A 27,717-nucleotide genomic window follows, 5' to 3' on the forward strand; every position below is an offset into this window, starting at 1 on the left:
TGTTGAAGGGATACTTTCAGTCCCTAAAATCAGAACCAAACGGGGTGAGACCTTCAGGGTTATCCACATTTACGGATTTTCTATGTGATTGTCTTGAATTGCCCCTGTCCCCCTTTTCCCCCTATCGCTGTGGATAGGGTATTGGTGCCACATCAGTGCCTGTCAAGGGGTCTTTGCGGCTCAGCCAGGAAAGCAGTTGGCGAGAAGGCATATCAGGACCGCATAATCGAGGCTCTCTTCTCTACCAGTCTCCGCAAGCGAAGCACTTTGGATCTCTCTATTGTAACTGAAGGACGTGATTCTATGCAGGTGGAAATGGCTCCTGTACCACTGGCTGGGGTTTTGGACATAGACTTTTCCCGATGTAAGTTCTCTACAGATGCCAGCCAGCTTCTGCAGAGCCCCACAAGGTGCCGTGGGAGTCTCCTCTGGACTGTTCCACGTCGCCAAGCACAAACCTGCCCTCTTTCCACGGAAGCTGGCTTTGTCATGGATCTCCTGTTCTCGGTTGCCCTGAACTGGTGGTTACCCATCCCATGTGCAATGTACTGTGTGGAATCTTGACACACCGTTAGGTTTCCCCCCATATCAATGATGACTTCTGCTATGAGTCTCCCTTCGTTCCTCACTTCTAAGAGCAGGGGTTTGGTACTGTTGTGGGAGGTGGAGCAGAACGCCCGAAGAGGCTTTTGTATCATGGGCCATATCATTAGAGCAGATTTTCCTCCCATTTTGGTTCTCGCACAGGATTTTTCCGAAGCCTGTCCTTTCAATGTTCCATCCCAGTTTTCAGTGTTTGTATATTTTCAAATGACCTTGCGTGATGCGAGGCAATTTTGAGTATTATGGGGTTTTTTTTGTCCAAGGAGGAAAGGCAAGAGAGACAGCCGGTCTTTATTTTTAATGAAGTGAAAACTTTTCTTTCCTTGGTTTTGAAATTGTAGCAGGAGACGCTGCTCTTCCATTCTACAATAAAAAAAAAATGGTGCTTCAGAACCCAATTTACTGTGTCGCTGTTGTCTTTGGGATCCTTCTCTCCACAGTTTGTTTGAGAGGGTACCAGGCTCTGGGGGAAGAAAATTCAGTTTGAGAGCATTTTGAGATACTAGAATCAAAAATGTCAGTTACATGGAATGGAAGTTACAATGCAACCGATATGTCTGTGTCACTTGATGCATACCTCTTGGATTACACTGATGGGGAAAAAAACACATTACTTCTTCGTTCTGGCTTGCTCTCTGAGGCTCATTCTGCATGGGCCAAAAATAGCAGTGTGAAAACGGTGTGAAAACGGTGTGAATGGGTTTAAAACAGTATTAAAGGGTTTATACCATTTTCACGCCGTTTTCACACCACTGTTTTTGGCCCATGCGGAATGAGCCTGAGAAAGAAAAGACTCAGTGGTGGTGAACCTTTGGCACTCCAGATGTTATGGACTACAATTCCCATCAGCCCCTGCCAGCATGGCCAATTGGGCTGATGGGAATTGTAGTCCATAACATCTGGAGTGCCAAAGGTTCGCCACCACGGGACTATATGCTACTCAGAAACTCATACCAATAGATGTTAGGTTCACCTCTGCTTTGCATTTCCCATAATTGCTACCATGAATAGAGGGCTTCTCTCAGCTTGTTGTAGGGGGAGGTCCTCATATGGAATCTGTTGAAACCTAGAAGAGGAGTTTGGATTTATACCCCGCTTTTTTCAACTAAGGAGTCTCAAAGCAGCTTACAAACTCTTCCCTTCTTCTGCCCACAACAGACACCTTGTGAGGGAGGCTGGGCCGAGAGAGTTCTGAGAGAACTGTGACTGGCCCAGGGTTACCTGGACCAGTCACGGCTTTATTTGGAATGCGGTAGTTTGGTTGTAACAACGCTGGAGAGCTAAAGCTCCCTCTTTCCTGTCCCTTCCTATTACATAGTACGTAATAAACATTTGCCTTTTACCCTTTTTAATCGGTGTGTTAGCCGCTTCTCTGTGCGGTAAAACCCAACAATGCTGGTCAGACCTATAGGACTATTAAATTCAGTATGGTCTATTCTGACTGGCAAAGCTTCTCAAGGTCTCTGACAGAGGCCTTTACATTACCTGCTACTTTATTTTTGTACCTGTAGATGGTAAGGACTGATCTTAGTCCATACAAAGCTGATTTTTTTTTATCACTGAGCTGTAGCGCTCTTCCTGTAACTTTAGTTTATGGCTACTCTTCCAGTACTAGATGTTCTAGTATTAACAGGCCTTGGATTTCCTAACCCATTATCATGCTAGCAAAACTGGCCACCTTGGAAAACCATGGGAATGAGAGCCAGCATGGTATCATGGTTAAGAGCAGGTGGATTCTGATCTGGAGAACCGGGTTTGATTCCCCACTCCTCCGCCTCAGTGGCAGAGGCTTATCTGGTAAACCAGATGTGTTTCCGCACTGCTACATTCCTGCTGGGTGACCTTGGGCTCGCGAGTCACAGTTCTTCAGAGCTCTCAGCCCCACCTACCTCACAAGGTGTCTGTTCTGGAGAGAGGAAGGGAGTCTCCTTACAGGAGAGAAAGGTGGGATGTAAATCCAAACTCTTCTTCATCATGCCGAAACGAGCAACTCACAGCATTAAAAGTAGCCATTTTGTTAATGGGTTTCATTGGTTATTTTTTATTTAAAACATTTTAATGCTGCCTTTCTCATCCAACTTGGGGGCTCCTGTGGTGGGGAACAATGAAACCCATTAAAACAGTATTACAGTATATATACAGTATTTTTAAACAGTTCATTCGTTCGACTTAATAAACCACTCTCCCCCAAAGGGCTCAGAGCGGTGTACAAAACAGTAAATAGCAAAAAAACAAACTATCAAAGAACATTAAAATACATAAAACCAATAAAATCAGTAGCAGCAATACAGCCCACCCACAATTTGGTGGATGGCATCCGGTCCGAACCCTGTTAACACAAACAATGAACTCTGACGGGAGTTGACATGATAGTCTGGGACTGGGAGCCAATAAACATCTCCTTGATACGTGGGATGAGTTTTCCAGAAGGGAAATAACTGAGAGGGTGTTGTAAAATAGGGGGGAAACTGAGTTCTCCTGAAATAGGTGGCAATATACCCACTCATGAAGAAACCTATTTGGACTCAGGAAGTGTGAGGAACCATTGTCCAGTCTCTCAAACTGTTGTTGAGCAAGATGACTGAACCAGCGGCAGCAAGACAGCTCCAAGGATTCCTGGATGAAATGGATTATACTGCTATTGGCAAATTGTTAGGTTTTGGGGCCCCTGGGGGGGGGGATTAAAATGAGGCCGGATGAACATTATGATGCCTCTGCACCATGCATTGCTGGCAAGGCAACGTTAAAATGAATGAGAAAATGCAATCTAAACATCCATTAATGCGCAGTGGAGTACAAATGGCAGAGGCCAGGTAGCATAGTGGAAGAGCGCATATCCTGCGTGCAGAAGGAAGGAAGGAAGAAGGAAGGAAGGAGATCAATGCCAGTCAGAGCAGACATTAACTGGATTAGGTGGCTGTCCTGAGTCAAGAGGAAAGCGGTGGCATTTTGTTGGTATTTGGCAAGTGCCAGTCACACAATCCAGTAATTAAGGAGTTAATGTTGTGCATGCTAATTAGTGAGGTCGGAAGTCAGTGACCAGGTAATTGACCCCCATTGGTCGAGCAGGTTCTACATGCAGATCTGCACGTAGGCAATAGGCATATATCCTTTGTTCACTCTCTGCACATGCTCTGTAGTAGTGTATTAGCCATGTGCTAGCTAAGCAGAAGTTAGCTAATGGAGCTAGCCAGTTAGAAAGGTGTTTTCTTGTTTTGTATCCAAGTTTACCCTTCCCTTCGTTTATAGTCAGTAAACTTTATTTTCAGTAAGCAACTGCCTCTGCCTCTTTATTGCGCAAACTCTGCATTTATAAGAAGTATGATATAATTATCACAGCTGAGATTTACCTCACGTTTTAATTTTTTTAAATGGACCAATGGTCTTCCTGAATGGAAGTTTTATAGGCAACGCTGGGTTAACTAGGGTAATTCGCAGACTCTGAGTATGCTAAATGTTTCCGTTGCTGGAAGCACGGAGCAGGGTCATTCATCATTGGTGATGATGTCATAGACAGAACCCATTATCTTCCCATAATAATTGGACATCTGCACTTCCTTGAGGAGGAATGCTATTTTCCCAGTTACAAATATTCTGCTTGAGTTCAGGGAAGACATGCCTGGATATGATGTGCCAGGAAATGGTGAACCGCGTGTTCACTGTAGTATAAACAGTACCGGAAGTGGAGGTGGAATCCGAGCAAGCCAACGAACACATTATGTTTCTGTTTCAAAAGGCCATATTAGAAAAGCGTAACGTGGATTCTTGTGGGCAAGAGTCCAGGGAAGAGGCTGTAGGTGGGTGGGAGAAAATGAGCTTTACAGAGAAGATATCCAGGTTCATTCTCTGGCATCTGCAGTTAAAAAAAACATCTGGAAGATCCTATTCCAAGGTTTAATCAGCGCAATCTTCAGCTAAAAACGTCTCAGGATTTAAGAGTCACTGCCATTTGGAGTGGATGCTTCATTGATTTGACTCTGTATAACGCTCCCTGTATGTTCAAGAATGGGACAGTCTCAAATTGTCACAGAGAAAAAAGATGCCCCTCCAATCTCTTTCCTTCTGTGGGACAGCAGCCTACCCTCTGGATGCTCCATTCTGCTCTGCCTCATCTACCATAATTGCCCCTGTCATGGTCAGGTGTCTGCTTGTTGCTGAGGAGGGGCACGTCTTTGCTAAATGCAACTCTGCTATATCTTTCCTTGTCCTGAGATGTTTTAGTTAGTCATGTTTACCAAGATCTGCCTTGACTTAGTGGGATAAGAACATAAGAACTAGCCTGCTGGATCAGACCAGAGTCCATCTAGTCCAGCACTCTGCTACTCGCAGTGGCCCACCAGGTGCCTTTGGGAGCTCACGTGCAGGATGTGAACGCAATGGCCTTCTGCTGCTGCTGCTCCCAAGCACCTGGTCTGCTAAGGCATTTGCAATCTCAGATCAAGGAGGATCAAGATTGGTAGCCATAGATCGACTTCTCCTCCATAAATCTGTCCAAGCCCTTTTTAAAGCTATCCAGGTTCGTGGCCATCACCACCTCCTGTGGCAGCATATTCCAAACACCAATCACACGTTGTGTGAAGAAGTGTTTCCTTTTATTAGTCCTAATCCCCCCCCCCCAGCATTTTCAATGGATGCCCCCTGGTTCTAGTATTGTGAGAAAGAGAGAAAAATTTCTCTCTGTCAACATTTTCTATCCCATGCATAATTTTATAGACTTCAATCATATCCCCCCTCAGACATCTCCTCTCCAAACTAAAGATTGGAGGGGGAGGAGCAGACCAATCCTCTAGCTTACTGGGGAAGTTTCTGGTGGCCCACAGTTGGCTAAGAGCAAGCTGAGCCACGTGTGGTGGTACTAGTGGCCCCTGTGATATTGGCTGTGCCACAGGGGCCACCCAGCTTAGTGTAACCCAGGACTGTTTTAACATCCTGGACTCTGGGGAGCCCTTCTCAAGCTTCTGGCACTGATTGCTTTGCCACAGTTTCACGCACCTGACAAACTTCAGTAGCAGGTTTCTCTCGGCTGCTTGTTTGAATGTTCTCTCTTGCAGGCCCAGGAAGGAGTTAAATCCCACGCAGAGATTTTATCGGAGAGACAGATAGAGAGAATATGACCCAGAAATGAGACTCAAAGCTTCAGAAGGGGAAGAGCCGGCAAACGAACTTGTGCTCAATTTCATAGCAGACGCTTAAGTCAAAACAGTGCTGTTTAAGACTTCCGTGACCAGAAGCTCCGATAGCAGAGAGAAACACACTAACACAAGCTGCTTGGGGAAGGAGCTCATCCTGGGCTGGCAAGAGCCATTGGTGCTTGTGTCTGGCCGCCGTGGGAAAAAGTAAGCATTGAGCTTTGCAAGGTCCAGAAGATAACATCAGCACAGGCAACTTTGCCCAGAACGCACCTCTGCTTTCTTGAATTTTCTATATGTTGCACAGTTAGAAAATTTCCACTGTAAAACTGCGGTCTAGAAAGTGTTCTTTTAAAAAGTTGGAGATTTGAATGTTGAGCTTGAATTTGGCACACAGCACACGTGTGAGTGGATTATGTGCCGCTCTGGGGTATTTCCATTAGTATTTCATTTCCTCAGGACATGAAGCAAAGGTTTAACCCCTCCAGCTGTTTTCAGCTCTTGCAAGAGGCCATTTATGCATGCACAACTTGCCACACAGATGTTTGCTTCGCCATGGCGTTTTCCTGCGTCTTTTTGTTTGCTCAGGGATTCTCCTCCTGCGAAGTGTCCCAGCCGATCCAATCCACCTGCCACTTCCTGATGGTTTCTGTGCAACTTCCATTTATGGGAGTTGCCTGTTGCCCTAAAAAAAAAAAAAAAAAAGATTTTAGTCTAGCATTAGTTTGCTAGACCACGTGAATTTCGTGTCACTTTCCCTGGACCTATCGTTCCAGTGTGATAGATTGTTTTAAAGCCCTTCTGATCCTTCGGAAATGGTAACCCGAAGACTGGGAGGTACTGCTGTGGTGTGGGCGGGGGAAGGCAAGGAATGAGAAAACCTGAAGAAAGCTAAATGCATGCTGATCTTTGTTTTCTCTGCAGAGGAAAATGCCCATGTTCAGAAACCTCAGGGATTCTCTGATCTGAAGTTGGGATTGCTGCCAAAGAGGGGAAAATGTGTGCATCACCAAGAATCAAATCAAAGGGAATGTACGCTCAATGCAAAGAAACTCTTCACCTCCATCGGGCACCATAAGACCAATTTTAATTTTCTGCTAAATATTTGGATCCTGAAAAAGCCGGTGTAGGGAAGGCAGATGAGAGACTGTAGTTCTGCTCTTATGGTCACTTTGCTGCTCTTGTTCCTGCCACAGGACCACCATGTGCTTCATAATCATTTCTTTCTGTTTTTAGTGACCAAAAGAAAAATCCGTCTTTACAAGAGAGCATCCCTGGAGATCCAAAATTAGATGCAAAGGTATCAGCTGTTCGAAGATACTAAGTTATTACTTCCTCAAATAGAAAAGGGTTGGCTAAAGTGACCTTATCACATTCTAATCTCTCCTAGAGAAGCTGGCCCACCTATTCATAGGAAGTAATATAACATTGCAGACTGGAGAGGGCATCTCACAAAGGGGAATGTAATTATTCTAGTGATGAGGCAGATAGAAAGATGCTACTTTTTAAATGACAGAAGTTATGCTTAGATGGTGCTGAAATCTGGGGTGGGGTATAAGGAGTGAATCTTGCTCTACTATGTGTTTAACAGTTTCACTATGTTGCGCTTGCTTCAGATTGCTCTATATACTCCAAGGGTTACCTGCAGATTTGCAGTATTTGAATCCTTTGTGCCAAATTAGCTAGATTTGTACAAGAGTTTAACCTTTTCATGTCAAGCTGCTGTCTCCTATATCACACCATATGAAATTCAGTGGGATTTGTTGTTGTTGTTTTGGCCATCAAGTTACATCTGACTCATGGCTATCCCTGGCAGGATTTTCAAGGCCAGAGACATTCAGAGGTGGCAATGCTATTGCCTGCCTTCCCACCTTGCCCCTAGTATTCCTTGGAGGTCTCCCATCAAAGTACTTGCCAGGGTCAACTACTTAGCTTCTGAAATTTGATGAGATCAGGCTGGCCGGGGGCTAGCCAGTTCAGGGCTGAAATTGAGCCTACTTGACAATGCAACTTTAGCTCCACAAATCCTACGAAACGTATTTTGGAGCAAATATACTTGTATGAAAACACTGCATGACTGAAGTAAGCAACTGATCATATTGAATGCATGCCTGTACAAACTGAGCTGGATTATATTTGAACAAGCAAATAACTTCCCACAGAAATTGACGGCTGGAGGCTCAGAACTGGCGATGGAAATGCTTTTGCCTGGTTTATATCTCATATCTTCTGGCACAACGTGATAGTTGCAGTCGTCAGAGCCAGGGTGCGATATGGTGCGATGGAGTGGATAAACACAAAAAAAGCCGAGCCAGGGCTAAAAAACGGTAACACAAACCGGCAAGGAACAAAGAAATAGGTGCAAAATGTATTTTAAAGTTATTCAAATGACGCAGCAAATAAAGAATCTTAACAATGAACATACACGGCAAAGCACTGAAGAGTATTTCGACCCACATGGTTAAAAGTTCAAAATGAAAGAAGTGATATGATGTCAATAACAACACAACACAAGCCTTTATTGGCATATAAAACAGGACAAAATTTTAAAACAAAACAAGGTTAAGAAATACAGTTAAGATTGCTAAAATTACTAATTTCCAGTATAAAATTTGCAACAGTTTCACAAAAGAGCACATCAGAGCTGTTCAGGAGATCAGAGCTGTTCAGGAGATCTTATAACACTCATGCCACTGAGAACATTGCAAGAAAATGGAATTCATGTATTTCATGCGTATCTTATTGTATTTAGGGCATAGAAACAAAGAATGGTCAAGTATTTCAACCGTAGTCCTATCACATGAACAAACTCTTTTAGAACGTTCCATATTCTTAAATCTTCCCTCCAGCAGAGCTGATGGCAGCACATTACATCTTGCAGTAGCCAAGGCTCTCCTCTGGGTAGGATTAATCAGCAGACGAAGATATGCTGCCATAATTCCACGCTCGCATGGGATTAATAGTGTAGTCGGAGAACAGGTTGTCTTGGCAGCACGAGTCAAATTATGAAAATCAAGATCCAAGAGCCTATTCTTAACTAATCTGAAGGCTATATGATGTCAATATATCTCTGGTGTGGGATGATGTGATGGAGTGGTTGCCATGGGATTGAGGAGGCCCAGTTTGAGATCCTCACTCTGCCATGAAACTCACCTTTGGACCAGTCACTCTTGCTTAGCCTGATCTACCTGTCGTGGGAATAAAATGGGAGGAGGCAGAACCTCCCCCCGAGCTGCTTTGGAGAACAACACAAATGTGCTAACGATACAAAGTTGTATTTACATAAGCCCATACCTGAAAGTCAGTTACACATAACATATGCACTAGTGTCCATCAGATAAACGTGGCTATGCAAACTTGGCTGGATATCTGCTGACTGTGAGCTAGCATGGTGTAGTGCAGTGGTGGCGAACCTTTGGCACTCCAGATGTTATGGACTACAATTCCCATCAGCCCCTGACAGCATGGACAATTGGCCTTGCTGGCAGGGGCTGATGGAAATTGTAGTCCATAACATCTGGAGTGCCAAAGGTTCACCACCACTGGTGTAGTGGTTAAGAGTGGCAGACTTTCATCTGGAGAGCTGGGTTTGATTCTTCCATGTGAAGCCTGCTGGGTGACCTTGAGCCAGCCATAGTTCTCTCAGAACTCTCTCAGCCCACACAGAGGCAGGCAAGGGCAAACAGCCTCTGAAGTCTCTCGCCTCGAAAACCCTGCGGGGCGTCCACAAGTCAGCTGTGACTTGACCGCAGTTGACACACACATCTGCTGAGTGCCAATGCACAACTAAACCAAGCAATCTGTGGCCCTCTGCACGTCATATTGCATGACCATAACAGTCATTGTGTTATTAACACACACCTGAAGAAATTCTGTCTGTGCTGCAACCCTGTCAGAGGTGACATTGCAAATCTGGCCTTTTGCAGTAACCGTCTCTACGTTGGGGAGGGCTCATCTGCATTACCCTCAAGAACCACTAGATGGCAGGTGCTAATGTTGTTGTAAGCACTTTCCCATTCCACTTGATCTCTACACGCCTCTCCGTCTCGGGGTTGGCTTTAAGATTTGCTCTGTCACCTGACACACTGCTTCAAAAGAGCACATTTCGACAAAGGCAACTCACATATGGAGCTGTGAGTCACCACAAAATGTCCTCAGGGCAGGCGGTGTCAACATGTGCATGAACATGCACGGAGCTTGAAAGTGCAGTCTGTACTTTGCCAAAACCGAGATTTATTTATGTATATCCCACCTTTCTCCCCAATGGATCCCCAGAACAGCCTTACATCATTCTCTTCTTCTCTGTTTTGTCCTCACCACTACCCTATGGGGTAGGTTAGCTTGACAGCGTATGACTGCCCCAAGGGCACCCAGCAATCGTCCACAGAAGAGTGAGAATTTGAACCCGGGTTTCCAGATCATAATGTGACACTTTAACTCCTCCACTACACTGGCTCTCATAAGAGGCTATGCACGGTGAGGAAGACGAAGAGCGGTCTGAATATCTACCCTGCCTTTCTCTCCTGTAAGAACTCTCAAAGCAGCTTCCTAATTCCAGGAGGATCTCAAGGAGCAGCAGTGGCGTAGGAGGTTAAGAGCTTGTGTATCTAATCTGGAGGAACCGGGTTTGATTCCCAGCTCTGCCGCCTGAGCTGTGGAGGCTTATCTGGGGAATTCAGATTAGCCTGTACGCTCCCACACACGCCAGCTGGGTGACCTTGGGCTAGTCACAGCTTCTCGGAGATCTCTCACCCCACGTACCTCACAGGGTGTTTGTTGTGAGGGGGGAAGGGCAAGGAGATTGTCAGCCCCTTTGAGTCTCCTACAGGAGAGAAAGGGGGGATATAAATCCAAACTCTTCTTCTTCTTCTCTCTCCCCACAACAGACACTTTGTGAGGCAGGTGGAGCTGAGAGATATCTGAGAAAAATGTGACCAGCCCAAGGTCACCCAGCAGGCACCATGTGTAAGAGTGAGGAAACAAATCCAGTTCGCCAGACAAGAGTCCACTGCTCGTGGGGAGAAGCGGGGAATCAAATTGGTTCAGATTAGAGTCCACTGTTTGTAACCACAGTAGTAGAGGTATGCATGCATAAACTCCTACGCCCATGTATGAAGAGTGAGAGCAGGTTCAGTGTCCATGATCCCAGCTCCTCACTCATCCATCCCAGTTGTACAGGCCTGTGGGAATCACTAAGTCAACCTGCTCTTTACAAGAGTCCTCAAGAAAAATGGAGGCAAGGTTTGGCCTCAGTTTCTGTGCTAGTAATTAGATTTTCTGTTCAGATCATACATCATTCTGTTACTGCGCTGCCTGGTAACTTTTAATATCTCCAGACCAACCAGCTCTCGGCAGCGCAGAGGAACAGAAACGGGACCCAACACAGCGAGTATAGTGAAATAATAAAAGGTTTTATTGAGATGCTGACCTACGTGTCAGCACCTCCGCACCACGGCAACTGTGCTGCCTAGCACCTTTACAACAACTTATATACACTTTCTCCCACCGGGAGAATACAGGACAGCCTACAACCATTCATTCACAAAATACATAGTAACCAATCATACATCTACAATACATGGGAACCAATTAGAGTCCGATGGGCAGTCCCTTCTTGAATTTCGCGGCAGAGGCAAGGGGGGGGCGATGACGTAGGTACTGGCGGGAAAAACACAAAGAGTCCTTCAGGTGCTTGGGCCAGGAAACGAAACTTAATGACGATGGCACCCTTATCTGCCTGCTGGTGGGATTAGGCAGATTGAGGCGCTTCTTCCGGGGTCCCTTTTGTCAACGTCCATTCAGGGCTTTTACAAATGAAAGGGACATGCCCAGGTGGAGCAGGGGTGGATTCCTGCCTTGAGCCAAGGAGGTTCCATGCAGACACAAATACAAAAGATAGCTATAATTCCTACTTTCTATCTAATACAGTTTGTTCCTACCTAACTTATACAGAAATAAAACACAGTTCCATCTTTATTTAAAAGCAAGATCAGAAATGGAATAAAATCACTTCTGACTCCGCTATCAATTCCTGGTGTGACTGACTTTGACCTCTTTCCCTACAGCCTTGTTCACATGTTACAGCGAACACAGGCCATCCTACCTGCATGTGCATGCCTCTGTTTGCAAAAAAGAGCCAGTGAGCATTTACTTTGTGAATGAAACCGGGGAAAGTACCTAGGGGATTTCAATTACATATTCGGCTGTTACATGCGTAGACCGGAACATGAGAATTAATGCACATTCAAAGAACAGTCAAGTATAAGGGTGAAAGATTCATATGATTTGAAGAGAAACCAGAGCATAAACAATGCAAGGATCACACACGTACCCACTAGAACTCGTGAACAGGGTTTCTGTCAGGCACAGATAAGGCCAAATCTTAAGAACATAAGAACAAGCCAGTTGGATCAGACCAGAGTCCATCTAGTCCAGCTCTCTGCTACTCACAGTGGCCCACCAGGTGCCTTTGGGAGCTCACGTGCAGGATGTGAAAGCAATGGCCTTCTGCGGCTGTTGCAAGTACAGAACTATCTGAAAGAGACCCAGTATAAAATAAAGGGAAGTGTTGACATGTGGCTGACTCATAAAACTCCCTACTAGTTTAAACAAGACCCTGTTCATTCAGCAACAAGTCTTAACCGACAGTCTATGAGACGACCTCAATTTCTTTATCATGCCAATCGACTCCGACGCTCAGAACTGGAATATTTTATAGCTATCTGGGGAGTTCCAAGGTAGCATTGCCATCTGACAAGAGCCAGTGTGGTATAGTGGTGACGATGCCGGGTAAGGTCACGCGAGAGACACAGGTTCAAATCCCTGCCCACCAAGAGCTCACTAAATAAACTTGGGCCAATCATTCTTCCTCAGCCCTGCCCTGCTTGATGTGTTGTCATGAGCGGACAATGGAGGAGGAATCACAGAAGCTGCCCTGAGCTTCTCTGAGGAAAAATGGGATGGTAAATAAATAAACAAACAAACAAATAAATAAATAAATAAATAAATAAATGCTGAGGTAAGTTGCTAATTGGCGCATTTTACAAGCACCAAAGCATAATTCTGGGTTATGGACTATTTTAAAATGTGCAGGTGCGAATGAGCAGTGCCTTCCTCTATAGCTGGGCCTTTTTTCTCTCTTGAATAAAAAAAAAAGACAACATTTTGTGTGTGGTTGTTCAACACCTCGGAATTCAAGGCCAAGGCAGGAAAACGGCTCTCCTTCCGGAATCTGTTGCCTCAAAGTAACTGCTTCAGAATTTGGGTGGTCTGCAGCTACAGTCTATCGCTCATCCCTGTGACAAAGCATCAGTGTTACCGGAGTGACTTCGGCATCATGACGTCCATGATCAACAGCAGCCCACACAAAAACAGCCCCAAATATTTCTTGCATGCTGAGCGCTCCACAGTTCCCCGTCCCTCCTGTTAGCTGGAGATGCTCGCTCCAGAGGCTGTGCTTGTGTTGTGAATAGCTAACTCCTTTCTTTCGGGGCCTATTTCATCAGACAGCCCCATTCAACCTTGAGCTCCCCCTCTTCCCGTCCTTGCAATTGAATGTTTGAATAGCATTCCTCATAGGAAGCCCTTTCTCAGTAAGGGGCTTTGCCACAAACAAAGTGTTGCAAAACTCTCTATTCTAGTTGGAGTTTGGGCCCCCAACAACCTCCTGCCAAGACCTTGGCCAAGCGAAACATTCTTTTTATTTTTGCTCCCAAACACCAAGGCCTCATGATAAGCCAACTTCGAGTACAGAAATGAGAACATGTTTTTTAAAATTGTTCTGGAGAGTGGGCGGCTGTTTTCTGTCAGAATTTGAAGCATCTGGGAACAAGAAGCTGGAGTGGCAACAAGAAACAGGTGTGAAGAAAGACGGGACAGTAGAAAGAGAAGAAAACCATATCTGGAGATCCTGAGGGAGGGAAGGGACAATCATGCAAAACCAGATATTATCTGTGCTGTGGAAAACATCTGGCCAACACATATTTATCTAGCTAGCTATTTATACTCCACTTTCCTTCCCAATGGGGACCCCAAACAACTTATTCACTGTTCTTCCCTCTGTATTGTCGAAGGCTTTCACGGCCGGAATCACTGGGGTGCTGTGTGGTTTCCGGGCTGTATGGCCGTGTTCTAGCAGAATGCTGCTAGAACACGGCCATACAGCCTGGAAACCACACAGCGCCCCAGTTCTTCCCTCTGTTTAATCCTCACAGAGGGAAGCCACGTGGACAGTTTTAAGCTGGTACTGCCATTTGATGAAAGGGTAGCGCAGCGGCTGGAGTGATGAATTAGGTCTTGTGAGACACAGATTCAAATCCTTTCTCACCACCAACTCGCTGGGTGGGTGACCGTGGGCCAATTGTTCTCTCTCTGCCCAATGTGCCTCATAAGCAGTGAGCATAAAATGGAGGAAGAATCACATATGTATGGTTGGTGATGCTGGGTCAGGGTCACCCAGCAAGCTTCTGTAGCAGAGCGGGGATTCCAGCCGGGGTCTTTGTCCGACGTTCTGGCTGAGAATCACCTCAGCAAGAGCTAGGGGTTTTGTTTGTTTTTAAATGAAAGCCAAATATCAGGGCAGAGACTAACAGCCTTACCTCTGGGTGACAAGAGTTGGGCAGAAAGAAACAGTGTGTGTTGCTTTCAATTATCTCTGTCAAAAGCAGCATTCTTAAAACTTCTTGGGAACAACCTCCAAAGTTTAAGAATCCCAGACTTGGGAGGGAGAGGTACCATTGAATCAAAAGAGGGAATGTCTTTGAATAAAGCAACATCCACTACAGTCAGCATGGTGTAGTGGTTAAGAACAGGTGGACTCTAATCAGGAGAACTGGGTTTGATCCCCACTCCTCCACGTGAGATGCGGACTCTAATCTGGTGAGCTGGATTTGTTTCCCTGCTCTTTCACATGGAGCCTGTTAAGTGACCTTGGGCCAGACAGTTATCTCTCAGTCATTCCGCACATGCAGAATAATGCACTTTCAAACTTCTTTCAGTGCTCTTTGAAGCTGTGCGGAATAGCAAAATCCACTTGCAAACAGTTGTGAAAGTGGTTTGAAAACACATTATTTTGCGTGTGCGGAAGGGGCCTCTGATTCTCTCGGCTCCACCTGCCTCACAAGGTATTTGTTGTGGGGAAGGGAAGAAATTGTAAGCCACTTCGAGACTCCTTGCAGTAGAGAAAAATGGGGTGTAAATCCAATTTGTCTTTTTCTATAGTTGCACACTTCCTTAGTACAAAAAAAAAAGCAGGAAGACTGTGAAGGACACATTTGCTTCAAACTTAACAACAGCATCCGTGTCATTCCACTGAAGGCGCATTATGTTTTGTTGTCTCCCTTAGTCAGACAAAATGTAAGCAAAGCAAAGCAAAGCCTTTATTGGCATACATAGAACAACAGTAACAAAACACAGCAAACATAAAAAATTTAAAAGGCAAAAAGGATAACCTCAGATATATACATATTATTACTGGTTCTGAATTATTTCCGTAACAAAGCTTGCAACCTCTTCACAAAAAACAGAATCAGAATTGTTCAACAAGAGAAATAATCTAATCGAATCTGTTAACTCAGATTGGAAGAGAGGGTGTAGATTGACTTATTTAGATCTAATTTTAGCAAATTTAGTGCAATGTAATAGCTGGTGAGCCAGTGTTTCGACTACCTTAGAGTTACAGCTACACAACCTTTTAGATTTTTCCAGGTTATTAAACCTGCCAGACAAAATGTGTTCTTTATCCTTTCATGTCTGGTCGTTGTTTAATTTTGTCTCATCAGTCTTCCAAAAGACCTGCTGCGTGCGTGACTGATTTCCCCCCGCACTGCCTCCACACACATACAATTTGCTTTGTAGGTTTAATGATTTAACAAGGATCTGAACTGAGATTTCCAGCAGCAGTACGCCAACCACAGTGCTACACTTGCTCACTGCCACAGTAGAGAAGGTTCTCCTTGCGGCCACTGGCCGGGTAACAGACTCTGGTGTCTGCCGTTCATAAAGCAGGAAGAATGCGGCAGTGCCATGACTACACCCAAACAACACAGTTAAAGAGCTTTGATGCCACAATACTGAGTGGCTGCACATCAGATCCTGAACTCAGAATCCATAAGGTTAGTCACACACTTCTTGGGAGCGGGCTGGGCTTGGGAGTGAATGAAAGAGAAGGGACTGGAAGCTGTTGTTTTTGGAGGAAGCGGGAAAGGATTCCAATTTCAGGGCTAGAATCATAGAGTTGGAAGAGACCCCAAAGGCCATCCAGTCCAACCCCCGGCCATGCCGGAACGCACAATCAAAGCACTCCTGACAGTTGGCCATCCAGCCTCTGTTTAGAAATCCCCAAAGAAGAAGACTCCACCACCTTCTGAGGCAGCATATTCCACTGTCGAATAGCCCATAGGAGGTTCTTCCTAACGTTTAGGAATCTCCTTTCCTGTAGTTTGAATCCATTACTCCATGTCCTAGTCCAGTGATGGCAAACCTTTTTGAGACCGAGTGCCCAAATTGCAACCCCAAACCCACTTATTCATCGCAAAGTGCCAACATGGCAATTTAACCTGAATACTGAGGTTTTAGTTTAGAAAAAACGGTTGGCTCCAAGGCATGCGTTACTCAGAAGTAATCTTGGTAGTAGTTGGTGGCTTTGCTTTGAAGCAACCATGCAACTCTTCCAACGGGTGAATCACGACCCTAGGAGGGTTTACTCAGAAGCAAGTCCCATTGCCAGCATCTGAGCTTACTCCCAGGTAAAGGATCGTGGTTTAGTTCTTCGCATGAAAATCAGTGGGGTTTAACAGTGCTCAACAGGGTTACCTACACTGCTTCCACAAAACTAGGTCTTAGGTTTCATGCTAATAATCGAACCCAGCGGCCAGGTTAGCCTAGATGTGTGAGGGGGGACACTTTGTTTGCGTGTGCCCACAGAGAGGGCTCTGAGTGCCACCTCTGGCACCCGTGCCATAGGTTCGCCACCACTGTCCTAGTCTCTGGAGTGGCAGAAAACAAGCTTGCTCCCTCTTCAACATGACATCCCTTCAAATATTTAAACATGGCTATCATGACATTCCTTCACCTTCTCTTCTCCTCTCCAGCCAAAGTCTTCTCACTACTCCCTCTGCTCCACGTCTGCCTTCCTAATAGGCTGTGATGGTACATCCAAATCGTGACTGGCCTTTACGTTCAGAACAACTCAAAGAGTCTCATAGGTGGGGTGGCTCCAAAAGACCTAGGCACCAGAATCTGCAAAACGTTCAGGAGAAAGTAGTTCCTGGTAGACCCCTGCCTGATTATCAACAGCATCTCTACAGGTGAGCAGTTCCTTTTCCGTTAGGATAAACGTCTTAACCCTCCCTGGAACCTCTGTTCAGTCCTTTAAAGGCCAGGAGGTGGTAAAAGTGAATGTGCGGGAAAAGGGGGGCTGAGCAAGTGGGCAAATGGGCATGGCCCTGGAGCTTGTGGGGTCAGGACTGTGCTTCTGAGCATCTCTAATAATCATATCACATACTTGCACGTGTGGGTTTATTATTTATTTATTTATTTATTATTAATTGTATATACCGCCCTCAGCCTGCGGGCTCAGGGCGGTTCACTACAAGGTTAAAACATACATTAAAACATAATTTAAATATTAATTACACAAAAACAGAACCCATTTAAAAATTTGGATGGCGTCTGGCTACCCCACTACCCCCCACCCTGTGCCCACGGGAGGCCAGATGACATGGTAGATGTATTTTTAACCAGGCTGGCCAAACGCCTGGCGGAACAGGTCCGTCTTGCAGGCCCTGTGGAAACTCTGTAAGTCCCACAGGGGCCTGATCTCCCGAGGGAGCCTGTTCCACCAGGTAGGGGCCAGGGCTGAAAAGGCCCTGCCCCTCGTCGAGGCCAGCCTGATCATTTTTGGGCCAGGGATCACGAGTAGGTCTTCCTCCGAGGAGCGGAGGGGCCTACCGGGGCAATATGGGGAGAGGCGGTCCCTCAGGTATGCAGGCCCGAGACCGCGAACGGCTTTGAAGGTAAAAACCAACACTTTAAACATAATCCGGAACTCAATCGGCAGACAGTGCAGACAGTAAAGGATCGGTGTAATTCGATCCCTGCGCGTTTATGCACTAAGCATGCAGCTGCCTGGCAGTCTTGAAAAGCTGGTGCTGGAGATAGTGGGATCCCTTTGTGGCCCCGGGAGCGGCATTTAAGAAGAGGAAGCGGGTGAAATTATTCCCATTTTCTTCTTGTGCCAGTGGTGCTTCTGCTTATCCAGGTACAAGGTGGAGGCAAGTCCATCTTGTTCCCCTTCCTCACTGCAACCTCCTCAGCCGCATAGCTTGTTACCTGAGCGGTCTTGCAACCTGCATCACCAGATTTATAGAGATTTCACGGGAATGCGGGAGACAAACAAGAACCGTGCCTGCCAGTAATATGCTGCTATGATTTGTACATCATCGGAGCCAACCCATTATTTCTGATTATATTGGTTTGTTTTTTAAGCGGCCTTTTAACTTGGCCTAGTTGTGTTGCTTTGGGGGCTTGTTCCTGGGCTCAAAGGTGCTCTAAAGGTCCATTTTAAAAGCATTTTTCAAATACGTTGCACTGATACAAATGGGGGAAATGTGCAACACAGGACAGAAGCAAGTGACTCAGACCCATTGTGCATATAGAAGGCTTTCCTTGGGGCTCTTCACTACATAGTGGAATTGTGGTGGGCCTCTTTGCGTTTCTCTGCTACCTGCTCCATGACTTGCCTGCTGAGCTCTCCTGTTCTCAGTTCTAATTGCTTTTCGTGTTTCTCTTAACTCCACCCGTCAACTTGCTCTTAAAGGCACACATCTCATCAAACCCAGTAGTTGCAAGGTTACTGGCTTTGTTAAAACCCTTTGTTAAAACCCTTTAAATTGCTGTTATATCGATATCGTTGTTATTGCTGTTATATCAATATTGTAGCCACTTTACAAAAATAATCCCCCCTCCAAATGAAAGAGGCAAAGCAGTTTCCTTGACCACACTCTGCTGAAAATGTGGACCATGTCCTAGGACTGATATTTTCTCCCCCACCCCAGCCCCACTCCAGCCCTACAATCACATGTCCTGTTGCTGCTGCAGGAGGAGAGAGAGGCTTGTTATTTCGACATTCCTTGGTAATTCAATTTTCCTGTTTGGATCTGTCATTGTTTCAATCGATCTAATGTGGCACAAATGCTTGAAGCTGAAATACAGTTTTTAAAAGCCCGCCTGATCACTACGGAAGGCAGAAGTAGAGTGTGGGAGTGGGTGGAGCAACCCCCCTCCCCAAGCAAAGAATAACACAGGGCCATTTGTTTCATCTTCCCTGCAAGACAGGTGGGGAACTCGCTCTTTACCCACTGACCAAATAGCAGAGATTTTGGGATCTGCTGTGAGGGGAGTCTGAGGGGAGAAAAAGGTGTCCACAACAGAAGCTCTGCCCCGAAAACAATCTCCCTTCAGTGCAGGGCAGAGCACCAGTGCATAATCGGCCTCTATTTCCTCACTCATAAATCCTTTGTTATACTACTATGGTTCAGAGACAATACACAAAGGGCGAGATGTAAGCAATAGCAAAGCAAAAGGATTGGCCAAAACCCAATAACTCGCCAAATGACAAGGAGAATATGTTATTAGATATTATTTTAGTGAGATTCTATAGGAATGTACAATAATAGCAGAGTGCAGATTGTCAATAATAACAAAGTATCAAATGTACATCAGTGGAAATGGTCCATTCATAAATCCATCGATTTCTACAATGATGAATATTCCGTGCAGGTAAGTAATATCAGAGATTTAATGAGTCCACAATTGCTTCAATGTCATACAGGTAAGTCAATGGAAAACAATATATAAGCAGAAAATGGTGTTACAGGGGAGCAATCCGCTCTCCAACATCATCCCAGCAATAGCCACAAAGGAATAGCAGAAGGGATTCTTGAGATTCACTGTTATTACAATTTGGCAGTTGTCTAAGAATAATTGAATGCTATTTATTGGAAACAAGAACTTGCATTATGATGAGTTTACATACGCACTGAAGAAGATTCGCGGCTCGAAAACGCACTTTCTGCGCGCAGGCGTTCTGCTGCTGTTACAATTGTGTATTGCCGGGATGATATTGGAGAGCGGATTGCTCCCCTGTAACACCATTTCCTGCAGTGGAGTAGGAGGTTAAGAGCTCGTGTATCTAATCTGGAGGAACCGGGTTTGATTCCCAGCTCTGCCACCTGAGCTGTGGAGGCTTATCTGGGGAATTCAGATTAGCCTGTGCTCTCCCACACACGCCAGCTGGGTGACCTTGGGCTAGTCACAGCTTCTCGGAGCTCTCTCAGCCCCACCTACCTCACAGGGTGTTTGTTGTGAGGGGGGAAGGGCAAGGAGATTGTAAGCCCCTTTGAGTCTCCTACAGGAGAGAAAGGGGGAATAGAAATCCAAACTCTTCTCTTCTTCGCTTCTTATATCTTGTTTTCCATTGACTTACCTGTATAACATTGAAGCAATTGTGATATTACTATGGTTCACCATGAAAATAAGATTCCGGAAAGGGGAGGGGCAAAACAGAACTGTGAATGAGTTGCATATTTAGTTCCACAAAGAAAGGGGATCTACAGAGAAAGGTGAACAAAAGTGACTTTGACTAGCACAAAATTCTAAAAAGCAAGCAAACCAACGACAGCAGTGACCTAAATGATTGCAGCTGAGTTAAACACTATCTTAGGAACCTTCTTTAGAGGTGACATATAAAGTCATAAACAGTACTGAGACCATTGCTGTGATGATGATATGGTATGACAGCTTTTCGTTAGTGAACTATGTCCATCCTTTTAGGGTCCCAGCAACCCACCATGGCCAATTTTATTCCCTTCCCTGCAGGCTGCTGGGCCCTGAGAAAGCCTCTGATATTGTAAATCCATCCATTTTGGAAAAGCCGATAAGCCCTCCAGTACAGCGCCTACTGGTGGCTAGGACAGGTAAGGCACCCACTGGGTTAGAAAAGTTCCTCTCAGCTATTTTCCTCCGTCTTAATGCATGGCAAAGTGGAGATTCTATGATGTGCTGGCTCCTGTCCATTATCTCCCTGTGACTGACCCTGTAATGCATGCTAACCTTGTAATACCCCTCTAACCCAAGTCCACTAGTTCCCCTTCACCACCAACATATGTTTACCCAGTGACACACCCACTTGATGGCTCTTTGACATGCTACCAGTGGCAACTTTCTCATGTTCCAGGATGCAGCAAGGTCATCCTCCACAACAGGCACTGGAACAGATGCCTGAGGACAGAGATGGTTGATCAACCCATAACTAAGAAGTCTGTAGCACAGGTATGGGAGAGGTGCTCTCTTCCCAGCACCCAGGTAGCTGTCAGAAGGAAAGCAGGCTAACTCCAGAGAAGAAATAGTGAAACCACCACCACCACCACCACCACCACCACAGGAGCCACCTGGGAAAAAAAGCAAGCTGGCCCCAGAGAAGAGACAAACCCATGACCACCACCACAGGTCATCTGGTGGTGTGGGGGTGGGGTATACATACTGACAACAATGGGCGAATGCTGCTTTTTCTCCATGATCAACTTGCTCTCCTTTAGGGGCAATCTCTCTCTCTTGCCTGACCTGATGTGCCTCATGCTGAGGAGAAAGCAAAAAGGTAGCTCCAGATGTACAAGGGCTCACACAGGGCATACCATGGTCATGTTGCTCTGTTGATCGATAATTACAAATGTGGTTTCCTGCAAACCACAAAGTATCATTGGTGTATTTCAGCATGGCCACAGTGCTTGCACAAATACAGACTGTATGAGCGTGTGTGTGTAACCTCTAACTGTGGGTTCTGTGGGGCAGTACTTGGAATGAGTTGCAACAACAATTTTTAAACAACAAAATGGTTTACTTTTCTTTACAATTAACACTTTTAAAACATCAACATTTAACGTTACAATTCAAGGTCCTGTTCAGGTTGCATTTCAAGTCCTTCTATTTACAGTCTACTGATATTGCCAAGTCCAAATCTTCTTTGCAAGTTGGCTGGCTCCTGAAGACTCCAAGGGCTTGATGAACAGGTTGCAACATGATGAAGGTCTCCAGGAGAACTCTCACCCATTACAACCACAAAAGAAAACCCTGAAACAATAAACTCCAACATTTACAACATAGCAAAAACAACAACTACCTTCCCAGTAGTTTCCAACAATATTGCAATTACCTTAACAAGGTGTTAAGGGCTTATAGAAATCAAGGTCCGAGTCTGGTAGCCTTGTTCTTCTGCAAAAGAGCTCTTTCAGCCTCTCTGCTGCTCCGAGTCTCCACCCCCATTCTGGGCCAATCCATTCAGGGCATGGGGGGTTACATGTGCATAAGCTCTGTCAAATACTGTTCTTCAGACCCTCTCTCCTGCTTCCACATATGTCGACTACATACCCATATATGTTGTGTATACAGGTCTGTGGAAGAGTGTAGACTCTAGAAATTCTATCTTCCGGTTTGCAGTAAATCTAGATTTGCAGTCTGTGTGTCTGGAATCTGCAGGCATTTACCAGGTCTAGTAAGGTTTGTCACCTTTGGGTGAAATTTTTCCTGGCATAGAGATGAAACGATGAGGGAAGATAGAGCACATACTGAAGACTGTGTTCACTCTGGGGGAAGGGGTGTGTGTCTCATGATGGCTCAGAACTGCGTCAACTTCATTTCTTCCCTCTCTGTCTCATAGTCCGGGGAGCTGAGGAGCTATGGAAGGCCCTGCATGAGGAACCCAAGCTCCGGCGTCAGCTTGCAGAAGCTAAGAAGGGCAACTTGCTTTCCTACCAGGTGAGGAGTAGGCTTGGGATTAGATCCAGCAAGCAACTCAGGGACTGGGAACTCTTCCACTGCCAAATTCCTTCCCTTCCATCTCTAAGCTGGAGATTTCTCAGCTGTGAGTTAATCAACTTTCTCGGCCCTCGGGCATCTGTCCGTAGGCCTTTTGTGCAGGATCCAACAACTCAAATATTAACATGAATAAATAAGGCAGTGCCATCCGTATACGATGTGCTTTACAGAGTACAGGAAGACAGTTCCCTGCCCCGAGGATTTTGTATTCTGAAATCTGACACCAAGTAGACAACAAAAAGAAGCAAGGGTGTTGCCGATAGGGTTAAACAGAGGTAGGATATGTATTTGGCTCGGTTCCAAACAGGCTTAATTTCAGTCAGGGGTGGAGAGTAAGTAAATATATAGACACATATGCCAAGTACCTTCATGTTTACCTCATTAGGTAACTAGGCTGTTTCAGTTTGTGAAAACCAGCACAGCCAGAACATTTAGAAGACTCCCCCGCCCCAACCTAGTTGTTGAGCCCCCACAATTTTTAGAGGTGGGAAAACTGAGATCTCTGCTGAATATTCAGAGAACTCCCAGTATCTTCTATAGCTGAACTCTAAGCTTTGTCCTGATTGGCCTTTTTGCTATTGAGGACTAGAAGCACATGAAGTTGTTACGTTGGCAATAGAAGACCGCATCACCCCATATGTCCCAATTCGGCCTCTGCACTCTGCAGAGGCCAATCTGCTGGTGGTCCCCGGCCCCTCTATGATGCGGCTGGCCTCCATGCGGGCCAGGACTTTTACGGCACTGGCCCCGGCCTGGTGGAACACCGTTCCTCCAGCTGTCCGGGCCCTGCGGGACCTGGGTGAGTTCCGCAGGGCCTGTAAGACCATGTTGTTCCACCGGGCCTTTGGAGTGTCCAGCTGCTAATATGGTGCCCCCTCACTGCTCTGTGCCTGGGGCAGTTACATCAGGGTCCCCTCATATGAGGGGCCCCACTGCCCCCCCACCCCCATGGAGGTAGGTTTTAAATTGGGGCCGAACGCCTTCTGTTTATTATGTATTATGGTTACTCGCTGTTTTTATGAGTTTTAAATTATTTTATGGGATGGAGCCTATGTATTTATATTTGTATGATCGCTCCTGTTGTTATTTAGATGATGTTGTTCACCGCCCGGAGCCCTCCGGGGATCGGGCGGTATATAAATTGAAAAAATAAAATAAATAAAATAAAATAATAAGAAGTGATCTAAGGCAGAATCCTAGCTTCTCTAATATAGTCCCTTGTCTTCACCCATCCCACAATCTATATTACACCAGCCCCTTGTGGTATCTTTGTTCCCTGCAATACATGCGATTCTCCATCAACGTTTCCCTGTTCTGAGCAACTGGGTAGCTCTTCAGGCTACCTAGCACTGGATCCTGTTTCTGTCTTGTCCTAGTACTTCCTGTCTGAGGGCCTGAAATAGGAACATCTATTAGCAGTTTAATTCTAGGCAGATAGTTTCAAGTGAGTTGGTCTGCAGTAGATGATGGGCAGCCCATTCCAGATAGGCAAGGTACACCCCTGCCAGCAGAGATGCCAGAGTCAGGTGCCCCACAACTCTGTGTAGGCAAGACTAGGACATGGGGACCACTGTGGCACTATGTTGGTGTCCAAGCAGATGCCAGCATGGAAAGAGGCAGGCCTTTATTTGGCTTCCACCTGGGCTTTCAAGCTGGGAGTTCTGTCACCCAGTCCTTGGACTTACGCCACCACAAAAGATGGTGTGATTCCATTCAGCCTTATGGAGGGCTTTCCAGGTGGCCTTTTTTTTTTTTTTTGCTGCCTCCCCGCACTGCCTGAACGTCCTCTGGAGAGGCTTTCCCCACTACAGAAGGGCGCTAAGGTCGACTCGGTTCCCTTCAGTGGAGGGCGATTCTAGGCTGTCCGCGCAGCAACTGAGTTGGCCCCCTGGAACCGAGCTAAGTGGGCGGGATCATCTTGGTGCCTGTTTCGCTCCTCAATCGTGATTGGCGCTTGTGTTACGGCAGGAAACAGGAGCATTATTTTTTTATATATATTTTTTACAGTTTACAGTTTACAGTTACATGCGCTTTCTGCCCGCCACGACTCTCCCGTTCAGCACATGCCACAAAAGCGGCTCGTGATTGGTTGAACGGATGAGGTGTCGTTTCGATGCTTCCCCACTTCAAAGCGGTATCGACCTTGTTCCGGCAGAAAAGTGTAGTTCATAACTGCGACAAGGATGTTGCAGTTCTGAGGGGGGGGGGGGGACTGAGACAAAACAATGTTGAGCTCGGGGATTCACTGAGGCGAACCTAGGTAGAAACCAGTTCAACTGTTAATGGGGAAAACCCCTGGAGATGATGCAGACATGTGGCAATGGTGCCCCGGCTGCCCTTTGGATGGGGCTGTAAGACTTGAGACCAGTAGCACCTTAAAGATCTACAACAGTGGTTCTCAACCTTCCTAATGCCGCGACCCTTTAATACAGTTCCTCATGTTGTGGTGACCCCCAACCGTCACATTTATCCATTTTACAGATGGAGAACACTGATGCAGAGAGTCTTAGGCGACCCCTGGGAAAGGGTCGCCACAGGTTGAGAACTGCTGATCTACAAGATTTCCAGGGTATAAGCTTTCAAGAGTCAAAGCTCCCTCATGAGGTATCTGACAAAGGGAACTTTGACTCTAGAAAATTTATACCCTGGAAATCTTGCTTAGGCTGATCCTGCATTGAGCACTAGATGGCCTGTATGGCCCCTGCCCCCTTCCAACTCTATGATTCTATACCAATGGGTCTGCAGCCCGCGGCTCCGGAGCTGCATGCGGCTCTTTCAGCCTTGTACTGCGTTCCACGTGGCCTGGAGGTCAGAGGGTAGCGTGGACGTGTCCCTCCAGCCCTCCAGAGCAGCGCTGGAAGGAAAGGTGAGTGGAGGGGCCAAACCGGAGGGGGCTCCACCTCTCTGGCTCAGTGGATCTTTGGGGCCGTGGAAAATGGGTCCAAATGGCTCTTTGGGTGGTAAAGGTTGCTGACCCCTGTTCTATACCCAGCATAGTCCTTCTCATGGTCAAAAAGAGCTCTCCTCTCTTCTTCAATAACAGCTTTCTGGATCCACCGCCAACCTTCCTGTAGATGTAGACAGCACATAGAGACATGAAGTTGCCTTAGAGATATTCCTTGAAATGAACAGGCAGCTACAGGGAGGCTATGCCCCTATGCCCACAAATATGGCACTTTCTGACATACTTCCACCCCTTTCCAGGTACCATGGCTAGGACGCCCAGTTTCCACATATCGGATGCAGCAAGTGGATCATTGGCGGCGACAGCTGCACACAATGTACCGTCTTGGGAAACAGCACCAGCGCACAGCCAGCTGTCTCCTGGCCACAAAGCACATCACTGACCTCAGCGACCCCAATGGGACTGAAGGACCCACTCGCTACCTGCACTTCACCCTGAATAGTAAGCAGGTACTAGTGAATACAGTGAAGGACCAATTCTGGGTCTAGACCAGGGGTCTGCAACCAATCGGCCATGCTGGCAGGGGCTGATGGGATTTGTAGTCCATGAACATCTGGAGAGCCGCAGGTTGCAGACCCCTGGTCCAGACAAGGCAGTTTTCAGGACGGTGGTCACTGAAGGCACAGCTTGCCTAAGGCATTTTGAGAGATAATCCAGATATCTCACCAGAAATCTTAGTTTACATTTAAAAACAACAACGTTATCACTGTTTTTCCAAAATGTTTAGGCAGCGTTCAACCCAATAAGAAGTAAACCAGCCCCCAATTTTCATGTTTTTGTCTGTGGGGTATGAAGGGAGGGGGACGCAAGACGTTCTCCAGACATTTTTGCCAAAGCCAGAAGTATATTTTTGTCAAGCAGTATGATTTTACAGGTAGTCAGTTTTTCTGTTTTATCTGACGTCCTCCTGGTATTCCATTGTGTGCAACAGCAATGACAGATTGACAAAAGCTCAGAACTTCTAAAACTTAATTTATGAAAAAGCAATAAATTAAATAACCATAAGGATATTAAATGACATAGTTAAGTTTTCACTGTTGCCTAAGAAGAGACCTACTGGATCACTTCAGTGGTCCATCTGATCCAGGGGTCTGCAACCTGCGGGTCTCCAGATGTTCATGGACTACAAATCCCATCAGCCCCTGCCAGCATGGCCAATTGGAATTGGGAATTGTAGTCCATGAACATCTGGAGAGCCGTAGGTTGCAGACCCCTGATCTAATCCAACATTTTTTTTCACACAGCGGCCGGCCAGTTGCCCTGAAGGACCAACCAACAGAGCACAGAGACCAAGCTACCCAGACCCCACGGTGATGCCTCCTAGTTAGAGGAAATTTCTTACTTCTGAATGTGAGTCAGGCAGCTAGTGATTTATTTCTCCTTCCTTTAATCTGTCTAATCCATTTTTTAAAGCTATCTATACGGTGGCCATTTAGTGAAGGACACCCTCCTTTGATCCATCCTGAGTTTATTGCCCATCAGCATCATTGATTACCCATAAGTTATAGTATTATGGAACAAGAAGTTTGTTCTGTCCACTTTCTCTAACACATCATGTTAGCCTCCAGATCCAAGGTGTTTGGGTACCATCATGTGTGAATAATTCTGTGGACAAGGAGCCCTCTATTCCAGTGCTGATCTAATTATTTCAAGTGTGAGATGTGACAAGTTCTGGGGTGTGTGTGTGTGTGTGTGTGTGAATTCCTGAAATTTCCTTGGGAATAATTTTTGAATCTATTAGTATACAAATCTGGGGTGCTGTGTGGTTTCTGGGCTGTATGGCCGTGTTCTAGCAGCATTCTCTCCTGACGTTTCGCCTGCATCTGTGGCTGGCATCTTCAGAGATTCCAGATCTTCATCTTCTGAAGATGCCAGCCACAGATGCAGGCGAAATGTCAGGAGAGAATGCTGCTAGAACACAGCCACACAGCACCCCAGTGATTCCAGCCATGAAAGCCTTCAACAGTGCATTATACAAATAATCTATGACTAAGTTCTCTTCACAGTGTCTGATCTGAGCAAGCAATTTGGATCGTGAATTCTGGATGACTCTTAACTATATCTTTTCAGAGGACATACACTTCCCTTTCCCCTCTGAAAAAAATTGCGATTGGGATGCTGTGGGCTCAACAGTCAGGACATACAGAT

At 46.0% G+C, this 27,717-nt stretch overlaps 1 protein-coding gene across 2 annotated transcripts; it reads left to right on the forward strand.

Annotated features, from left to right (window-relative positions):
- The first annotated feature begins 15,778 nt into the window (after positions 1-15,778).
- Positions 15,779-27,304, forward strand: LOC125429749. Of its 2 annotated transcripts, none has more exons than XM_048491143.1 (6): positions 15,779-15,844; positions 16,823-17,038; positions 20,610-20,707; positions 22,447-22,544; positions 25,809-26,018; positions 26,814-27,304. In XM_048491143.1, exons 2-6 carry the CDS (start codon positions 16,878-16,880, stop codon positions 26,895-26,897), a joined length of 651 nt encoding a protein of 216 aa, XP_048347100.1. In that variant the 5' UTR covers positions 15,779-15,844; positions 16,823-16,877; the 3' UTR covers positions 26,898-27,304. The 2 variants fall into 2 exon arrangements, with proteins under 2 accessions (XP_048347100.1, XP_048347101.1); XM_048491144.1 differs by having other exon boundaries at positions 25,809-26,010.
- The last annotated feature ends 413 nt before the right edge of the window (positions 27,305-27,717 follow it).

This window comes from Sphaerodactylus townsendi, linkage group LG03 (assembly GCF_021028975.2).
Source record: "Sphaerodactylus townsendi isolate TG3544 linkage group LG03, MPM_Stown_v2.3, whole genome shotgun sequence".
Lineage (NCBI taxonomy): Eukaryota > Metazoa > Chordata > Lepidosauria > Squamata > Sphaerodactylidae > Sphaerodactylus > Sphaerodactylus townsendi.